Consider the following 18,903-nt stretch of genomic DNA (forward strand, 5'->3'; position numbering starts at 1 on the left):
TTGCAGTAATACTTTAGTTGATTTTTACTATTTAAATGTTTTACCATTTAAATAATTTATTTCATATTTTTATTAACTTTTATCTAACTTAACTTTTAGTGTAAATTTAGATTAACTTTTAGTGACCCCTAGGAGAAATATAACGAATGTGGGTAATACACTTTAGTGTTATCAGCAACTGTGTCATCCATGCCTATTAGTTTTATTATTATTCATTTTTAATCATCGGACGTTATTTTGCTCAGTTACGTACTAGTTGGGCTGCGGCATGTAAAGCAGGGTGGTGATCACACAGGTGTTGTAAAAGGTTGGAGGTGTTAAGAGCCCTTATCTGCGACTGGTTTTCGGCAGATTTTGCAGATTGGGGAGCCGTCATCTTTAACAACACCCTGGTCGTCCTTTTTGTATCCGAAATGCTCCCATACCGATGACTTTAGACGTTTTTTTGGGGGGAAAGAGATCATCTGTTTGAGTTGCTTCTGGTCTCTCTGGCTCTGCCATTATGTTAGCTGTAATGCTAGCGTATGCAGGCCAAGACAAGGGAGAGATAACTAACGTTACATTTACCGTTCTGTAAACAAATTAAGATGAGGCCTCGGAGTCAGGCGACTGTCACAGTGCGCACGTCTCGGAAACAACATTTATGTTGGGCTGACGTCCATAGCTAGGCTAGTGGGAGCAGACTGGGAGACTCAGCTGTTTTGACTGGGAGACTCGGCTGTGTTTGGTCGGTGCACCCGCTAAATAGTCTGTGCGGAAACGAAGCAAGAGAGACATGTTCCTCTCGTTCCAGCACTGTCTGCGCCGCAGAGGAGTTTAAACTGACGGACTGTTGTAACAACACTCGGTGTAGCGGAGCCTCTGCGATTATATAACCGTGACGTTTTAAATCATGGTAAATAGTCAAACCGGTTAACCCCTGCATCCCTAGATAGCAGCTAGTTAGTTATGTTACATGGTACGTCACGGTAACACGTAATCATGGTACCATGGTTTTAATGTTACTGAAAATTTGAAACGGTACGTTATCGTAAGGAATTTTATCACGGTTATCATTAAAACCGGTTATCGTTACATCCCTACGTTACTGTGATTAGTGACATATCCCACAGTGTGCACACTGTGGGATATGTCATGCTATTAGTTTAAGTTGAAACCATAGCCAAACGGTAGCAATTAGCTGCTCTTAGATGGTCTAACATTAGCTAACAGACAGCATAGTCAGATTGTCAACAACACATTTTATTAGCGATATTGAATTCCATGTCGGGTAACGTAACATAATCTGCTTGATAGTCTTAGTTAGCGGGATGCTAGGTAACATTAGCATTGCTAACATTAGAGGCTAACTAACGTTACTAGCGATGTCATTGTCATGCCATCCAGCTAACGTTAGCCAGAACTCTTGTCTGCTGCAGTCTTGTCTCCTGCGTACAAAACCATCGTCTCACACATTTTAATTCCATCCGTTTGTGAGTCTGGTCCGTCTGGTCACGCCAGCGAGCTAAACCAGCTAATGAAACAGACCGCAGTGACCCGGCTACACTACTGTGTTAGTTAGCGATAATAACAATACGACTTCCAGTGGATATTTTCAAAATAAAACGCTTCTGCACAAGTCTAAAGCACACAGAACCCATTGAAAACATTTTATTTTGGTATGTCCCTGTCTTTCTGTGTGTGCATGATGCAGGGGGAGAGATTGACCACGCGCTGTGGCACACACACTCCTAGCACACTGATGATCAGTGTGGATCTGTTTTTGACAACTCAGAAGTCGGCGACCCATGACTGCAGCAATTCCGTCAAGGCGTTCCTGAGATATTAACGAGCATGAAAATGCTGTTGATGAGGCCAGTGATTTTGAACTTTGGCCTTTGACCACCAAAATCTACTCAGTTCATCCTTGATTGCAAGTGGACATTTGAGCCAAATTTCAAGAAATTCCATCAAGTTGTTTCTGAGATACCATGTTAACGAGCATGAAAATGGCATTTGTGAGGTCACAGTAACATACCAAAATCATACCAAAATCTAATCAGCTCATCCTTAAGTCCAAGTGGACGTTGGAGGCAAATTTGAAGCAATTCCGTCAAGGCGTTCCTGAGATATTACGTTAATGATCATCACCCGAAAACATAACTCATCTGGTCCGGCTATCGTCGGTGGAGGCATAAAAAGCAGCAGACCTAGGGAAAACACTGATCCGAAATATTCAGTATGAAGGACAGGGTTGGAGTACTGGGGACACAAGGGGAGATGAGCAGGTGAAGATGAATAGCCCAGACAAACAGTGCAATTGACAGAGTGATGGAGCCAGATGACAGAAGGGCAAGGAAAGGTCTAACATTGAGTATGGGCTGGTGAGACGATGCTGACCTGGTTCTGTGGCAGTGGGGGCTGGTTCTGGGCATCGGGTGCCTGGCCCTGGCCCTGGCCCTGACTGTCATTGCCCCCCACCGGAGAGCCACGCGTGGTGGCCGTCATGCTCGCCACAGGGCAGATCTTGGCAATCTTGGCCTCTTAGGGAGCACTGGCCAGGAGGAAAATCACAGCCGCCTCAGCTGTAGAGCAGAGGGATGAGAGCCGGAACACGAGAGAGAGGGACACAAGCACCTGGAGATCTGGATGGGCCGCTGAGACCATTGCATAACCTGGAGCAGGGAAGAGGGGTAAAGGCCAGCATTATCAGTTTATGTGCAACACGTAAGGGGACAAGGCTATGAGATGCAGGCTTAGAAAAATTTCATGTCACAATTACACGACTGCAGTGAGCTTTTATTTTGAAATGAAAGCCAGTATCCACTTCTAAACATGAAGTCTGGACCATGTCCGGCTAGCCAGAGCAGGACATTTTCCGGTTTTACCTTTCTAGACATGAGGGGTCTTTGTTTAGAAACAGCTGGAAATGGTCTGTTTTTTCTGCCAAGTAAAGTGGGTGGGGGGAGAGCCTGAAGAACAGAATTGGGCACTATACCAAAAACGCACGCACAGGTCTCCATACACGGCATCCACAACATGAGATCCACAACTGAAGCTGAGCTCACACTTAACCGGTCACACAAGAAGCAATCCCTTTTCCTCAGCGCCTCGCTCGGCGCGCCTTGACCCCGCCCACAACTTCCATTGACTTCATGTCTGGCAGCTTCACGCTTCACGCTTGGAAAATAGTATTGAATCCTGAACGATTGCTTCAGCGCTGCAAGGCACGCGCGTGCCTGGTGTGAATGGCCTTGCCTGTTAACAAGGACGCTGAAATGAAACTTGTGGGTTGAGCGTAGTTTGAGGGTTACTTCGGCGTATGGTGTGAACGTGGGCTTATGGACAGTCCATATTATTGTCTCTGGACAGCGTTTCACTGAGGCAACACCTGCTTGTTAACTACTGCAGAGTTGCTCTTACCAAGCAGGGCTGCATCAGGGAGATGAGAGAGAGTCAGTGCGTGAGCGTGTGATGTCATCTTATTAAGCTCGATTTCTGATTTTAGAAATATTAGAAACATATTTGGGGTGCACGTTTTGCTGTTTGCTCTCTATTTTTATGTAAAACGTGGTCGCCACTGAGGCAACCAAAGGCCGTTTTAAATGGCTGCCATGGACAACTGGGCATCCCTTAACTCATTGAGTGCCAAGGACGTCTTTCGACGTCCAATTAAATAGTGACGTAGAGTGCCAAGGACGTCTTTCGACGTCCAATGCGTTTTTTGACGGTGGGACGTCGATCAAAGCCTTCTGCATCTCCTGTACAAATATTGTAGCTATTGGAGGTCTATAACCTATTTTACGGACTCATTAGGTGGCGACAGTGCTCTCCAGATTACAGAAAGGTCCCGAAAACAGCTGGAAAAAGCCGTGATCAAAGAGAAACCGATGCATGCTGTAGCCAGAGCCATATAGATTGCTCTGTCGGGAGCTGACGTTGGCTGCGAACAGAAGTGGCTGTGTGTTAGTGTGGGGAGGGAGGAGTTTGCAGTTGAGGGGGGGAGGGGGGGAGAGGGGGGTGGGGCACGCAGGGCATCACACAACTACACCACGTCACTACATCAGAAAATATTATCTTCAGAGTCCGTGAATGTGCTTGAAATGCTTCATTTCACAAAAGGCGGAATATCTCAGCTAATAATTTGAAACGCCTGTATTTGCTCAAAACGACCTATCTTCTCCGGCTCATAACTAAAGAACGGAAAATGGTATCAATACACTTTTTTTTGCTGATGATACAATAGAGCCAGCTCGTTCTTTGTGCGTGTTCGGTGTTTACATAGTAATATCACACAATATTCTGTGGGCCTCGAGAAATCACTGAAAACGCTCTGAAAACTCTGGCACTGGGAGCGTCCGTTCTCCAAAAGTGGCTGGCACTCAATGAGTTAATGTCGAGCCCTGTGAATAGACGGTTCTATTAGAACTTCACTGCTCTTATGTATAATAAATCACTGAAATCATGTTTTATTTTTTATTAGAAAGCAACCCCCCCCCCCCCCCCCCTTAACACACACACACACACACACACACACACACACACACACACACACACACACACAGAAGAAAATCCCAGAGGAAACTATATGGATATCATAATAATCACCTTTGGGCAAGTCACCTCAGTGCTACAAACTACAATTTAAATCAGCAAACTGAAAGCTGGTCTGTGTTTGGTCATTTATTATATTCTCTCAGCAGCTACCTGCCTGCGTGGTTGGACTGTGTGCTGACTGAGGTGACAGTCAGAAGGATTACCACCCTGTTAACACTTGGAAGAGTCTCCAAAACCTGTTCCACAGTCTTTGGATAGCTGACTCTGGGCCCATTCCCATCAGATCAGCTGGAGAACTTGGCACAACCTAACTAAATGTCAGTATGACAATCAGTGACACATGATATAGCCTGCCAATTCAGCACTTGGCAGTGGTACCGGACTGTCTAATCAACAACACATCCGGCACATAAATACAAGCTTTTCATAGGCAGTAGTCAATTATGTTACTATGATGGAACAGTATGAAAATGTCATGTCACGATTATAGTGACCAAAATTATCACTATTATCGTGATGTTGTTAAAATGTGATGAAAATGTTCAAAAAGTATTGATTTCCCCCCCAGATTTTATTTGGGTTTTTGCAATTTTTGCCTAGCGTGCAGGCCCTATAACAGGGTTTGTCCACCCAACGCAAAGATTGTTAAAACCATAGCCGCATATTCAGATAGCTGCTAACTTATAAGTGGCCTACCAGACAGCATGCATAAAGATAGCCAGATAGTCAACAGTCTTTTTGAAGATTGTGAGCAGCTAGCCGCATTCACGACTGTGTTGTTGTCACTGTAACGTTGGCGTTGCTAATGCTAACATCGCTACCGTTAGCCATCGACAGTAAAATGCTAACTAGCGATCTCATTCAAGCCAGCCAGCCAACGCTAGCTAGCACTGTCTGCTGCAAATGTAGCTTTGTCTCCCGTGTACAAAACCATCGTCTGACACATTTTAATTCCATCCGTTTATGTGACTCTTCATAACAGCTAGTCTCGCAGTGCCAGCATAACAGCCAGCTAGGTTGGCTTGTGGCATGTTTACAGAATGGTAGAGCCCTTCCGCTCTTCCTATGACGAGTGGATCACATGCTTTTTTCAATGGACACCATTGGTTCCGTGTCGCAGTGCTGCCTTCATGTGCAACTCAAAAAGACAAAAGACAATCACAGCATTAAAAATTAGACATTGCCGCCTCCAATACAATACGAAGAAAAGAAAAAAAAGTTAGCCGATTAAAATTAATTAACTGATTTGACCGACAACATTGTTACTTTGTATCATCAATTCAGTCTTCATAGCTCACAGTGTGTTAATTATACCAGTCCAGCAGAGGGTGTATCTCACCCAGCTAGTGCTAGGGCTGTCACCTTTTCCCAAAATAAAGTTTGAATGAACTTTAATTGCCCAAAATGTTTATTATTAATTCTTTTTTTTTTGCAGGCCAGGCCACCGGGCATTGGCCCGACGTGCCCGATTATGCAGTCCGCGCCTGCCGGTTACATCGTATAAATATATAATATAAAATATTTAAAGAATATTTAAAAAAAATCCTCAGCTGTCATGGTCCAGTCAGTCAGCTCCTCTCCGCTGCTGTGTTAGCTTGGACGCTCACAGTCACAAGACTCGAGACAACTTTTCAGACCCTGGAGACAATCTTTCTCAGAAGAGACTAACGCGACAAATCTGGAGAGTTTTTCTGACATGGGATTAACATTACCAGCAAGCAGCAGTTAAAAAAAATCTAACAGGTCAATTATACATTCGAACATGCCCTCCTGCCCCACATTTAGGGTGACCAGATGTCCCGCATTGTGCGGGACTGCACAGCATTTTCAAGATTTTTCAAGCGTCCCGCAAATTGAGACGTTGTCCCGCATTTTGATCGTCTGGCTCCAGTTTTCAAATGCGCGTTTCTAAAGTCTGGCTTATGAAGGCTGTGTGTGGTCTGTGGAGAAAGCAGGGAGGGAAAGCTGTGATGACGGGGTGGGCTATGTCTGATGTCACATGTCAATCAAACTGGAGTGGGTACACGAGGTCCTGGGATCAGGTTAGGGTACGCCCACACACCACCACAACACGGAAAAGAACAGCGAGTCGATTTGACGCTGCACGCAGAATATGAAACATGGAAAGAGAAAGGGAAGAAACTGCGACTACAGCCAAGAAAAGGAGATGCAGCTACAATAAGGACTGGACCACTATTTACCCATGGGTGAAACCAGTGCAAGGCGATTCTCACAGAGTGTTTTGCAACGTTTGCCGGAGTGATTTTTCAGTTGCACACGGAGGTGAATACGATGTGAAACGACACAAACAATGCGAGACTCACAAGAAACGTGTGGCTCAAAAGGAGGCTTTCCAGTCTATGGATACGTTCCTACTGAAACCCAAACAAGATTCCAACACAGATAAGGTAACAGCAGCTGAAATAAGCCTTGACTGTTCTGTTTTAGTTTAGTTTAGTTTAGTTTAGTCAGGTCAGGTGTGTAGAAGCACTGTGAAACTTAAGCTTCATGCTTACTGTGTTTATGGAACGTAAAGTTGCATTTAAATAAAATACATTTGTTAAGTTGTTATTTGCATAGTCTATATTATGTGCTACTGAATCAACCTGAGGGCAAAGTATAGAGATGTTATGAGCTAAGGGCAGAATGGAAACGTTTATTTTTTTTAAGTTAGACATTTATATCAACATTTTAGACTACATTGATGCATTGGTAACGCGTCCCACATTGTCCCACACAAACATACTCTTTGTCCCACATTTGGCTAGTTGGGATCTGGTCACCCTACCCACATTCAAAGTTAAATTTGAATTTCGAATAAAAAGTGACAGCCCTAGCTAGTGCAACAGAAGGAGTGGTCACATGAGAAGGTCGTCACGCATGTCATGCATGATGTCATGTGAGGAAGTAGGAAGTGAATTGAGCAAACCCCATGAAACAAACATGCTAAAATTAGCAGCAAGCTCGCACTAGCAACAGCATGGAAGCATTACACACTCAAATATTTTGCGACGCCGTTCTCAAAATTCAACTCCAGGGGCAATTTATGATTCCCCGGCGAGCATCGCTGAACGTCACGTTACGTTCCATTATCGCTGGACGCTGATTTTGGACACTGTCACTCATAAAAGTTATAGCTAAATATGAAATACTAGGCGATTGAAGCAGGCATCGTGTGTGCAGAGACAACAACACAGAAGCCTTGCTTTATGGTGGAAAAGGAGATGCCATTACGCGTGGTGGACGGCGAGGGATTTCATGAAGTTCATTGAACCAGGCTATCACGCCCCCCTTTGTTGAAATTACTGTATTAAGGACAGGCGGCTGTTCAAAGGAGGTGAGCCTTGTTGTTTTTAGGCCGATTATAGTTTAATTATTATTTTCGTTTGTGATTCATGCCATGAATGTCACGGAAATAATATGCAGCTATTGTGTGACTGTGAGGTTAAATAGAACTTGAACTGAGAAAGACGAGACGTGATTTTTTTTCTGTGGGGGGTGGGGTGGGGGAGAGAAACAACGTTAACAATTAACTGATCGTTAAGGTGCGCAACTAACGGTTAAGGAAAATGCATGAAATTCCCATCCCTAATTTCCAGAGATGGCCCGCAGTGACAACAGAATACACACGCAGGCTTATCTAAGGGTCTTACCTAGATGTGTATACCTAAATGTATGCTCATAACATGTATAACTAACGTTACCCGCTGGTCTAACCAGAGATGATGAACACTGCAGCCCAGAGGGAGCGCTTGTAATTTACCTCGGCGCGCACTGAAACTGGCACGAGCGGGCAGTTTTTTCTTTAATTTCTTCCTCCATAAAAATTAACAGTGTTACAGGTGGGCATATTATGTGTAAGGGATAATGTATACTGAGCCGGTGATTACTGTGGAAATAATGACCGACAGGTGAATGATTTAGCCCGACGCGCAGCGGAGGGCTTAATATTCACCTGAAGGTCATTATTTCCAGTAATCACCGGCTCAGTATACATTATCCCGCTTAGAACACGGCCTACAACTAAATCATTCAATAATCTGACAAAAATAATTATTCAAATAGATTTTTTAATAGCGTTTAACACAAAGCGGTTTCATTCGTAATTGGCACACAAGACACCACAGCTGCAACTGGTTGGCCTAATTAGTAGCGTCTGCGGACAAAATGCTCTTACCAACTGATTAATCCAGGTGTGGCAGAGCAGCGGTCGGTTGTCGAGAAATAATGACCGGTGAATATTGTTGATTGACCAATCAGAATCGAGTATTCGAGAGAGCCGTGTTCTAAAATAGGTGTATACCCCACCACCATGTAACACTGGTAACACCGACTACCACGGCAAGCCTAAATCATATCCCTTGACAATGGGCAGTGCTAGTGACGCGAACAGCAGGTTTGGTCTCACCCACCACCACCACACCACACACCATAGCCGTTTTAGAGTTGTGTGTCACGGCTAGTGAAACCACAACACAGAAGGAGATGAGTGCGGAGTAGGGATGCACATTTTCCGCAAATTCCAAACTCGATCATTGGTAACGTTAACAATTAATCAATCGATTAATTGTAATTAAAAATACAAAATTTTCCAAACCATACCAAATGCGTTGTTTCCTCAATAAAACGTTTATTTTATTGGGGGGCGGCTTTAGCTCAGGAGGTAGAGCGGGTCGGCCAATGACGCAAGGGTTGGCGGCTCGATCCCCGCTCCCTCCCAGCTGCTGTCGCTGTGTCCCTGGGCAAGACACTTAACCCTCCTTGCTCCCGATGGTGTGTAGGCACCCTGCGTGGCAGCCTGCCGCCATTGGTGTATGAATGGGTGAATGTAGACTACCTACTGATTGTAAAGCGCTTTGGATAAAAGCGCTATATAAATGCAGGCCATTTACCATTTACCATTTATTTATGCAGCAGCAACTTATTGTATATTTCTCACAGCATTGCATAGCATAGCCTATGCTATGAAACACATAAAAACGTGGAGGCATAACTTTTTAGACATGTCAACATTTGGCATAATAAGGCATAAGGCATAATCCCCGTCACGGCCGCAGGGGCTCACTTACCCACGCAGATTGTTTATTTTTTCTGCTTGCAGTCCAGGTGAGACTCCAGGCGAGCCAATTTATCCGAATGAACACTGTTCTACTTGAACAGCATCTTATGACTTGTCTGAAAAGGGCTATAGTGATGTAGCCGAGTGTCCGGGTCCGCCTATTACTTACACTTTGTTAAAACAATAAACGAGAGTCAGGCTGTAACGTTATAACACGTTTCCACATCCATTCTCAGTTAGCTCCTAGCATTAGCACACACCAGCTTCTGTGGTCAACAACAAAGTCCCCCACTTCCTATTGTACGGCAACTCTCGAGGGGACAAACACAGAGCCTCGCATACACGCTGAACAGTCTGTTACAGTGATATCATTGCGCCCTCTGTAGGATCATTGAAAAATGATTTGAAAACACCATTTAATGCGTTGCTTTTATGTTTTGTTTTGATCAAGTAATTTTTCTTTGCTCGAGTAAATCCTTAACAAGCAATTAATCGAGTTTTGATTAATTGTGTGCATCCCTAGTGCGGAGGGAGAAGACGTGGACTAGGGTTGGCACGATGGACGATGGCATCGACCATCGTGATTGGCCGACCCCCCATCGACCTCTGAGCCTTCTACATCGGTTCATCGTGATTAATTATCTGTTCGAATTAAATTTGTGCCGTTTTAATAATAAAACATACCAAGTCAACTTACCGTGACGCGTGGGGGACGCGCCCGCAGCATTAAACGAGCGCCCCCAGTTCAGACTCAGAGAAGCCTCCCCTCCCCCTCCTCCGCTCTAGTGCTTCTCTGCACTGGGTGTGCTTGTTTAATGTCGCCGGGGCGTCCCCCGCGCACGAGAAGTCAGTTATTTTGTTGTGAAAACTTTTAAGAGAAAGAAGAAACTTCACGTTCTTTCCTGTTTTCAACCCACAGTGAGAACAAGTCTTCAAATGTGAATTTAACTCGCCTGTTTCAAAAGTGAAAGTTGAAGTTGATTGATACAACACTAGCAATATTGAACGGCGCAAGCTAACGTTAACGTTACAGTCAGATCCTGACCAACAACCTGTGTGTGTTGAATTTAACTAGCTGGCAGAAAAGTGACAGAATTACTGGCGGATATAACGTTAGATTCGCGTGGGCTTTTGAACCTAATAAGAGAGGGTTGAGGAGATTGGAGAGAGAAATAGAGCAGCAGCAGCAGCTAGGCTACTGTTAGCTGTTACAGCAGTACTGCTTGAGGAGCCAGAGCCAGGCGAATCTAACGTTATATCAGCCAGTAATTCAGTCGGTTTTCTGCCAGCTAGTTAAATTCAACACACACACGTCGTTGGTGAGTAACGTTAACGTTAGTTTTGCGCCGTTCAAATTGCTATAGTGACAGCCGATGCCCACTTCAGTCGCGTGGCTCTGTGCTGTAGCACAGAGCAGTATTCAAGCCCGCTGGTATCATGTAGAGCTCAGGCTCAGCTGTCCTGTTAACGTGAACGCATTACAGCAACGCAGCGACTTAATAAATAATTAATTATTCCCCCAACCCCCACCCCAATGACGATGGCATCGTGCAAAACGATGTTTCACTGTAAAATAATCACGATGGGGATTTTGGTGACATCGCACAACCCTAACGTGGACTAAATTGTCAATAAAAGGGGCGCCGAAAGCAGAACACCGTTGTCTGTAAACGTTACAAAGAATTCGATGTGAGTTTACATTCATATTAATGTAAATTGACAACATGTTAACATATCGTCGCTGTCGTTCCAGGACCTCGAATGTGCCTTTTTTCACTTTTTTATTTTTTGTCATGAATCAATGCCATTGGTCACCCTTCACGTCTCTGTGTGGTTTTTAACAAATGCAACCAATGGAAAAGCATTAAAACGAGCTTGTGAGTAAATCTCGTAACGCCATTCGCCCTCAATCTGTCAGTCAAACCTCGAAATTCCCCCCCTACCTCCGTGTGTACCCCCCCACGCAGGACAATAAACCCGGAAAAGACACACGGCAGACGCGCTGTGTATTTCTCATATCGTTTTGACTAATCCTGGCTTCCTCTGATGTTAATATATCAATCAAATGTTTTCCAGTTATTCCTAGGCTGCAAACTTGTTTTAACATGCAAATCGGAGTGCTTTCTGACGAGAATAAAGTAACGTTAACGTTACGTTATGTCAGACTATTTCTCACCCCATGCCAAAGCCCCCATTCGGCCATGAGAGACGAGGGGCAATGCTGTTGCTCCTGCGCGCGCCCCCGCGGCCTGGAGCTTGGGGGCTCGTGCATGAGTATGCGACTGCCTCCCGCTTGACTGGCCGTGAGAAAGCGCTTCCAAGTCGGACTGATAATATAAACAACATCATTTGAGCTTATCCAGGTAAGATATTAATAAAGTAATGACACATTCAGCGGGAAACTAACTATAATTAAGACATGTGCCAACTTGGACGACATTTGGTTCAGTAGTTTTAGAGCAAACAGGTTTTTTTTACTTCCTGAAAAGTTTCTGTTTTGGAAATTCGAGGTCCTGGAACGACAGCGGCGATATGTTCCATATTAATAATGTTACCTGTCCGACCTGTTAGACTGTCCGATATTTACGTGGGGTGAGGTAAAATATTATATATATATCATTAAAAAAATCAACTGCCCCCCCCTGACATTTATATTATTTTCTCTCTGCCCTCCCCCTGGACCTGTAAAAAAAAATCAATCTGATCACCACTGATCATATAGTGCCATTTTAATCCATTTAATGTCAAACAGAAGAGCTTGTCCATTACGTGACTGCAAGCCTTCTATTTAACAGACACAAAAGTATGAGAACAATATTCTTCAAAGGCCTATATAGATGCACAGAAAGGAATGTTGTATGTGCGGGTGTTGTTTGTGCAGGCAGTGGGTCATCACCTTTAGGCCTGGCTAGGTTTGCGCGGTATTAGGTGTTACCGGTGTTAGCCCCCATTCACACAGCATGCCGAAGCAACACTCAACCGAAGCTGTACCTATGCTGTACCCAGAAGTTTCATTTCGGCGTCCTTGTTAACAGGCGGAGCCGTTCACACCACCCGCACACCACACGTGCCACGCTGACGCCGTGCCGAAGCCACGCTCACGCCGAAGTGATCACTCAGGCCTGACGCTGAATTTCAAGCTTGACGCTGAAGCCGTGAGGCATGAAGTCAATGGGGGTTGTTGTGGGCGGGTTCAAGGCGCGAGAGTAGGAGCTGAGAGGAGGCGTACGTTCAGCTTGTGCCTGCTTCAAGCTTCAGTTCTGCTTACGTTCGGCGTCCTGTGTGAATGAGGGCTTAGTGGGGGATACACCGATTACATAACGTGTCCACCGTTAACAGTTGAGTTGGAGAGTTTCAGCGTGCGCCGGAGTAAATTACTAGCGCTCCCTCTGGGCTGCAGTGTGGCTCCACTGACTGTTCTGGTTAGACCAGCAACTAACGTTAGTTAACGCTATGTATCTTATGAACACAAATTATGCCCTCCTCATACAAATATAGGTAAGACCCTTTAGCTAAGCCTGCGTGTGCATGCTGTTGTCACTGCGGGCCATCTCTGGAAATGTGCCTTTTTTTCCACAGCGAAAAGTCGATGCTAACTTAGCATCATTGCTAGTGGGAGGGAGGACTTACTTACCAGCATTCAGTGATTGCCTGCTTACTGCTGCTTGCTGGTATTGTTAATCCCATGTCAGAAAAATTCTCCAGGTGTGTCGCTAATGTTAGTTTCTTTTGACAAAGATTGTCTCCACGGGCGTCTGAAAAGTTGTCTCGAGTCAGATGCAGCCATGAGTTGTGATGCAGCCAGTGTTGTATGGCTGTGAGCGTCCACGCTAACGTTAATACGTTACACAGCAGCAGCGTCTTGTCTCTATGACCCTACAGAATGGATGGTTAAAGCATAGACTCTTGCTTACTTTAAAACTTTTATTATCAACATACATATAACGTAACGTTCGCTCTAGTCTAGCTGCTGCTGAGGATATCGCGTGATTTCTAACCCCACATAGGATAAGCAATAACCACGCCCTGTGGCGCCGGGATTGGCCAGGAGCAACACTGGAGGGCACGCAGCCCAGCGATTTCACGAACCAACTGAATAACTCTTGAGAACGGACAGCGATTTCGAGAGTGGACATTGAGAGCGGACATTGCAATGAATTATGGTCACCTACCTTCCTTAGCATAGTAATAATAATAATAATAATAATAATAAGTATAATAATTGTAATCTACACAATGTACACAATCTACAAAAACATGCAATAATATACACTGTGTTGTGTTCACGTTCATAGCTCATATAATATAATGTATCATATCGTTAATTTCAAGCTCAATTCTTACCCAGAGAAAAGGTAGGCTACAGCACTGAAAATGTAACAAGCAATAGTTTTTTAAACATCTTTATTTTAAAAGATGAAAAACCCCAGGTGCAATAGTCCCAAGCTTCAATGCTCCTGGCCAATCCCAGCGCCACAGGGCGTGGTTATTGCTTATCCTATGTGGGGTTAGAAATCACGCGAGGATATCAGACTGGTGTCTCACTGTTATTGTTCCCGGGGACAACATGCACTAGTAGGAACTAACAATCCTATTGTTTACTTTTTTTTTAAACGGTGTCACCTCCACGGTAACACCGGTGTTGTCACGTGTTTATTACCGGGTGGGAAAATGTCCACACCGTGGCATCCCTAGGCCTGGCCACAACACCGACTAACAAATCCTGCTATGACAGGGGTGGGCCATATGACGTTATTAGATCATTAACGATTAGAATGGCTCCACAATCTGCCTTTCCAGACAGATTGTTAGTATCGTGCTACATGCAGTACACATTCTATCAGTTGCATTGCATTTCTATGTCTGAAAGACGACTCCAAAGTCCCCCCCCTTCACTTGGAAAAGTGCGAGCAGCATGGAGGACGACAACACAGAGGGGGAGTTGGTTTGACTTGTGATTGTGAACTAGGGCTGGGCGATAAAATGATAGCAATATATATCGCGATAGAGACGTCATCAATACAATAAAGAAATGGTTCGATAGCAAGTTTGATAGCACGCACGGCTGCATGAAAAAAAATCCCTTTTAATGGAGCATGCCATGAGTGACACGGAAACAGCCAATCATTTAACAGACAGGTCAGACAAAGCCCGAGTGTGCACCCGCCCCAGCTCATAAACAGCCAATCATATCCCTTGACAATGGGCAGTGCTAGTGACGAGAACAGCACGTTTGATATCACCCGGCATCACACCACCACACGTGAAATCACAAAAACACAGAAGGAAGAGAAAGCCGAAAGCAGAACACCGTTGTCTGTAAACGCTCCAAAGGATTCAATGTGAGTTTCAATTCATGTTAACGTAAACTGACAATGTGTTAACATGTGTTACATAAACTACTCGGAAATAATGTTAATGAAATAATGTTCGGAAACATTATTTTGGTCGATTATTTCTCCCCTTTAATAATACCATTGGTATTGTATTTTATATCGTTGGAAAGCCTGATTAGTCACCTTTACTTGTAAGGATCATGCATTCGTGGAATGAGCAACACAGCTAACCGTGTGAGTGGGTCGCAAACTGGTCGTCATGGCAACTCATTACCATATGTTTTTTGTGAGTTTGGGTCCCAGGGAGACACAAAATGTATCTTTTGGGTCCCAAGAAGAAAAAGTTTGGGAACCCCTTCTGAATGAATTATTGTAAACTCAGCCTAAAAATGAACGACATGAAAAAGTTTATGAAACTAATTTCCATGACCTTTCCAAAACTAGAAAAAATATTTTTTTCTATAACTTTTCCAGGGCCTGGAAATTGTATTTTAAATGTCCCATTACTTTTCCAGGTTTTTCATGACCGTACGAACCCTGAAATTAGTTTGGATGTACTTGTACTGTTCACTAACTACAGTACTTGCAAAATAGTCTTAAAAACAAATATGAAAAAAAGAAATTGTGATAAGATTGTGGATCGTGATCCTGCCTGAAAAAATCCTGATATATTTTTGATATATCGCCCACCCCTACTATGACAAGCTGTATGCTTTCATATAGGCAGCAGAAAAGCTGTCTGAAACTGCTAAGTCAACAATTAATGATTCTTCATTATCTCCCAGTTCCCTCAGAGCTACAGTTGTGAGAAAAGAACTCAGATAATGTTGGCCCAACACACAGACATAAATGCCAATTCAAATTCAATTAATGGCAATCAATAAGTTGATCTCAAGTATATTATTATATTCCACTGTCGTATCAATCAACACCACACTGGTCAGTATTGTCTTGCAGTCACTAAAATCAACATTGCCCATTCAGGCTATATGCTCTGCCTACTGTAATATCTCCCTCTTCAAAAATCCCCATCTGAACTGTCAATAAAAAAATAAAAAGGAGCAAGAGAACGAACACACACACACACACACACACACACACACACACACAGAGGAACCCAATTCCACACAAAAACTAACCAAGGCTGAGCTTTAAGTGACGATTAAACTAAATAATTTCAGAGCAAAATGGGTGGGTAGCTCAGACTGCAATATACAGGAAACCTATGAAAGTATAGCAAATGTGAAAGCATTTAGTCTGGGTCAGAGTCAACGCTATGTTCTCAAGTTGAGGTGGAAAGGGGTGATGTCATTATACTGGACCTACACCAAATCCATAAAACTCTGCCACAGCCATTCCAGTGATCACAATCGGTAAAGTGCAGGGCACCAAAAAGGGAAGGGAAGATGACTTGATGATTTTCAAACAACATGGGGAATTTCCTGTAGTAACCAATGCCATGGGATAGGCTGGCAAGGAAGCATGGCAGTCATTTTTCATCCCTTTCTTTTACACTTACAGACAGACCAGACCCCTTAACCCTGACACCCAGCCGTCCCATAATGGACCAACCAACAGCGTAGGCTTGGTGCAGTTAAGTATGCTAGGTAGTGTTGTGAAAAACCATCAAATAAAATATTGAAAAAAAAAATGTATGCTAGGTAGTAGGTACTAGGTAGACATGTTGCTGATGTAGAGACATGCTGTCAATTAATAAAAAAAAAAAAAAAAAAAAATCTTTCAAATGGAAAAATAACATTAAGCCAAACAAAATGTCACCTAAAAGCATCAATACATTGCCGGTCCTCTGCAACCAGCTGAAAGGTTTAGTGTCGCTGACATCACAATATGCAGTCTGGACTCTGGCCCTTTATAAAACCAAGCTCCAGAGGAGGACACATAAGGCCATGAGCCATAACGATGAGTATTGTTTACCCCCCCCTCCTCCTCCTCCACACACACACACACACACACACACACACACACACACTCGCTCTTCCTATCTCTTCATCAAAAAGTAGTCAGTCTTCTGGGCAAGTTTACCATAATAAATGATTGTAAATAGGCTCACAAACCAAAATTAGAAGTTTGATCCACTGTATACACAGAAATATAGGATACAAATTAAATACACCCCCCCTCCCACACACACACACACACACACACACACACACACACACACACACACACACACACAATCTCTTCATCAAAAAGTAGTCAGTCTTCTGGGCAAGTTTACCATATCAACAAATGATTGTAAATAGGCTCACAAACCAAAATTAGGAGTTTGATCTACTGTATACACAGAAATATAGGATACAAATGAAAATGTCCAAAACATTAAGGGTTTGTCATTCAAGGAAGCACCTATCAAACTGTGACTGTCCAAATATAAATAACACCATTAAGAACCACAGCAGCTGCACATCTGTTCATCTAGAGAGTAATAGCGGAAGGCTAAGAGGACAGTCTCATTTACAAGTGTGTATCTGTATGTAATATGGGTGTATTAACCTTCCTATAATAATTTGATTTTTGATGCGTAAACAACTTAGTGAGTAGCCAATCATTTTTCAAGGGATATGAGTGAGGTAGCATTATCAATTAAAATAGATATTGTGTTTTATGTCATGAGTGTTCATACTTTAAGGGTAGTGAAACTAGGACATTTCCTACTTTGCAGGTGGCCAGTGATATCTGGTTCAGCATCAGCAATCGTTGTGACAATTGACATTAGGGCTAGCAGAGGCCAAACTCGGCCAATGGCATAGCATTGAACTGAGGTACTTGGCCAGTCAGTCACTGAAATTTAAGGGGTAACATTGTGTTTAATGACCAGAGACGGTGCCTGAAAGTGACAGCTATATGGCAACTACTGTCACTAGTAAGACTGGCGCTGCTGCAACAGAGGGGTGCAAATGGGGCCATTTGGACTGAACCGACTTTTAGGGGAAAACATTATTACAATAAAGCATTTGAGCGGAGCTAACGTTAGACCACAATCGATCTATGACGTATGTTAGCTTGGAGTGTCTTCAAAATAATGAAATTGCTTTAATTAACAGTTGTGCATTTAATAATAGCTAATTGTAAAACTATATAACTGTCGTTTGAAGCTAGCGCCGTTAACTAACAGCTGGTGGTTTAGTTAGTTAATGTCTGCAACTAGCTGCGGCTGCTAATGTTAGCTTGCAAGGCGATCCGCCCAGTCAGGAGAGCAGTGAAGGCCTTGTCGTCAAAAGACCATTTCACCTCACCAACAGAACACATAGAGGCCTCTTCATTCGATCGGGCCTGCCATTATAGTTTGTTGCATAGCCAACATTTGCTACATAATTGACCGTTTTATGCACAGGAAAATACAAATTAATTAATTTAAATCGTTATCCATATAACTTAATTTTGCCTGGCGTTATTGTTACCCAACTATGGCGCTGTAACGCCATTTGCAACAAGCATTGTCGTGCTAACGTTAACGAGGAGCTAATGTTACCTAAAGGAACAAGCGAACGTTAGCTACGGCTAGCTTACAAGCGCATAAAAATCCCAAATTGCACAAAGTCATTGTTTTGACATGTTGCCACCCGATATGACAAGGTAAATACATAGCTTACTCTCTATAAAACGAAATATACATGGCTACGCTGAACGTTAGTTTTATAACGTTACCATTTCGTCAGCTCGGTCAACAAACTAGCGTTAGCTAGCATAGATAACGTCAGATGTCTGTGACAGGGGGTTCGTCTATTTCCTGAAACGTTTGAGATTAGCGTTAAAGTTATAAACTAAAACACATTGAAAATACGACCTTGGAGGCCCGACGGCTGATTCAATCTCAATTAAATTAGTACAATACAATTTTATTATAGCTGTCATGGATAACATGCAAATTAGATTGAGTGGAGGATTGTACTTGATACGTTAACCAAATTTCGACAACTTGTAAACATGGAATGCTTTGTGGGATTCTTC

General features: G+C 43.4%; 1 protein-coding gene across 7 annotated transcripts in view; it reads right to left on the reverse strand.

The window, feature by feature from the left end:
- Window positions 1–18,903, reverse strand: part of usp9 (ubiquitin specific peptidase 9) — a 75,119-nt gene that overhangs the window by 55,539 nt on the left and 677 nt on the right. For all 7 annotated transcript variants that reach the window (XM_083639006.1, XM_083639003.1, XM_083639002.1 and 4 more), the window contains exon 2: window positions 2,380–2,654. In XM_083639006.1, the coding sequence (XP_083495132.1) occupies window positions 2,380–2,487 (108 nt within the window). In that variant the 5' untranslated portion in view covers window positions 2,488–2,654. The remainder of the gene's footprint in view (window positions 1–2,379; window positions 2,655–18,903) is intronic.

This window comes from Poromitra crassiceps (assembly GCF_964638095.1).
Source record: "Poromitra crassiceps genome assembly, chromosome: 6".
Lineage (NCBI taxonomy): Eukaryota > Metazoa > Chordata > Actinopteri > Beryciformes > Melamphaidae > Poromitra > Poromitra crassiceps.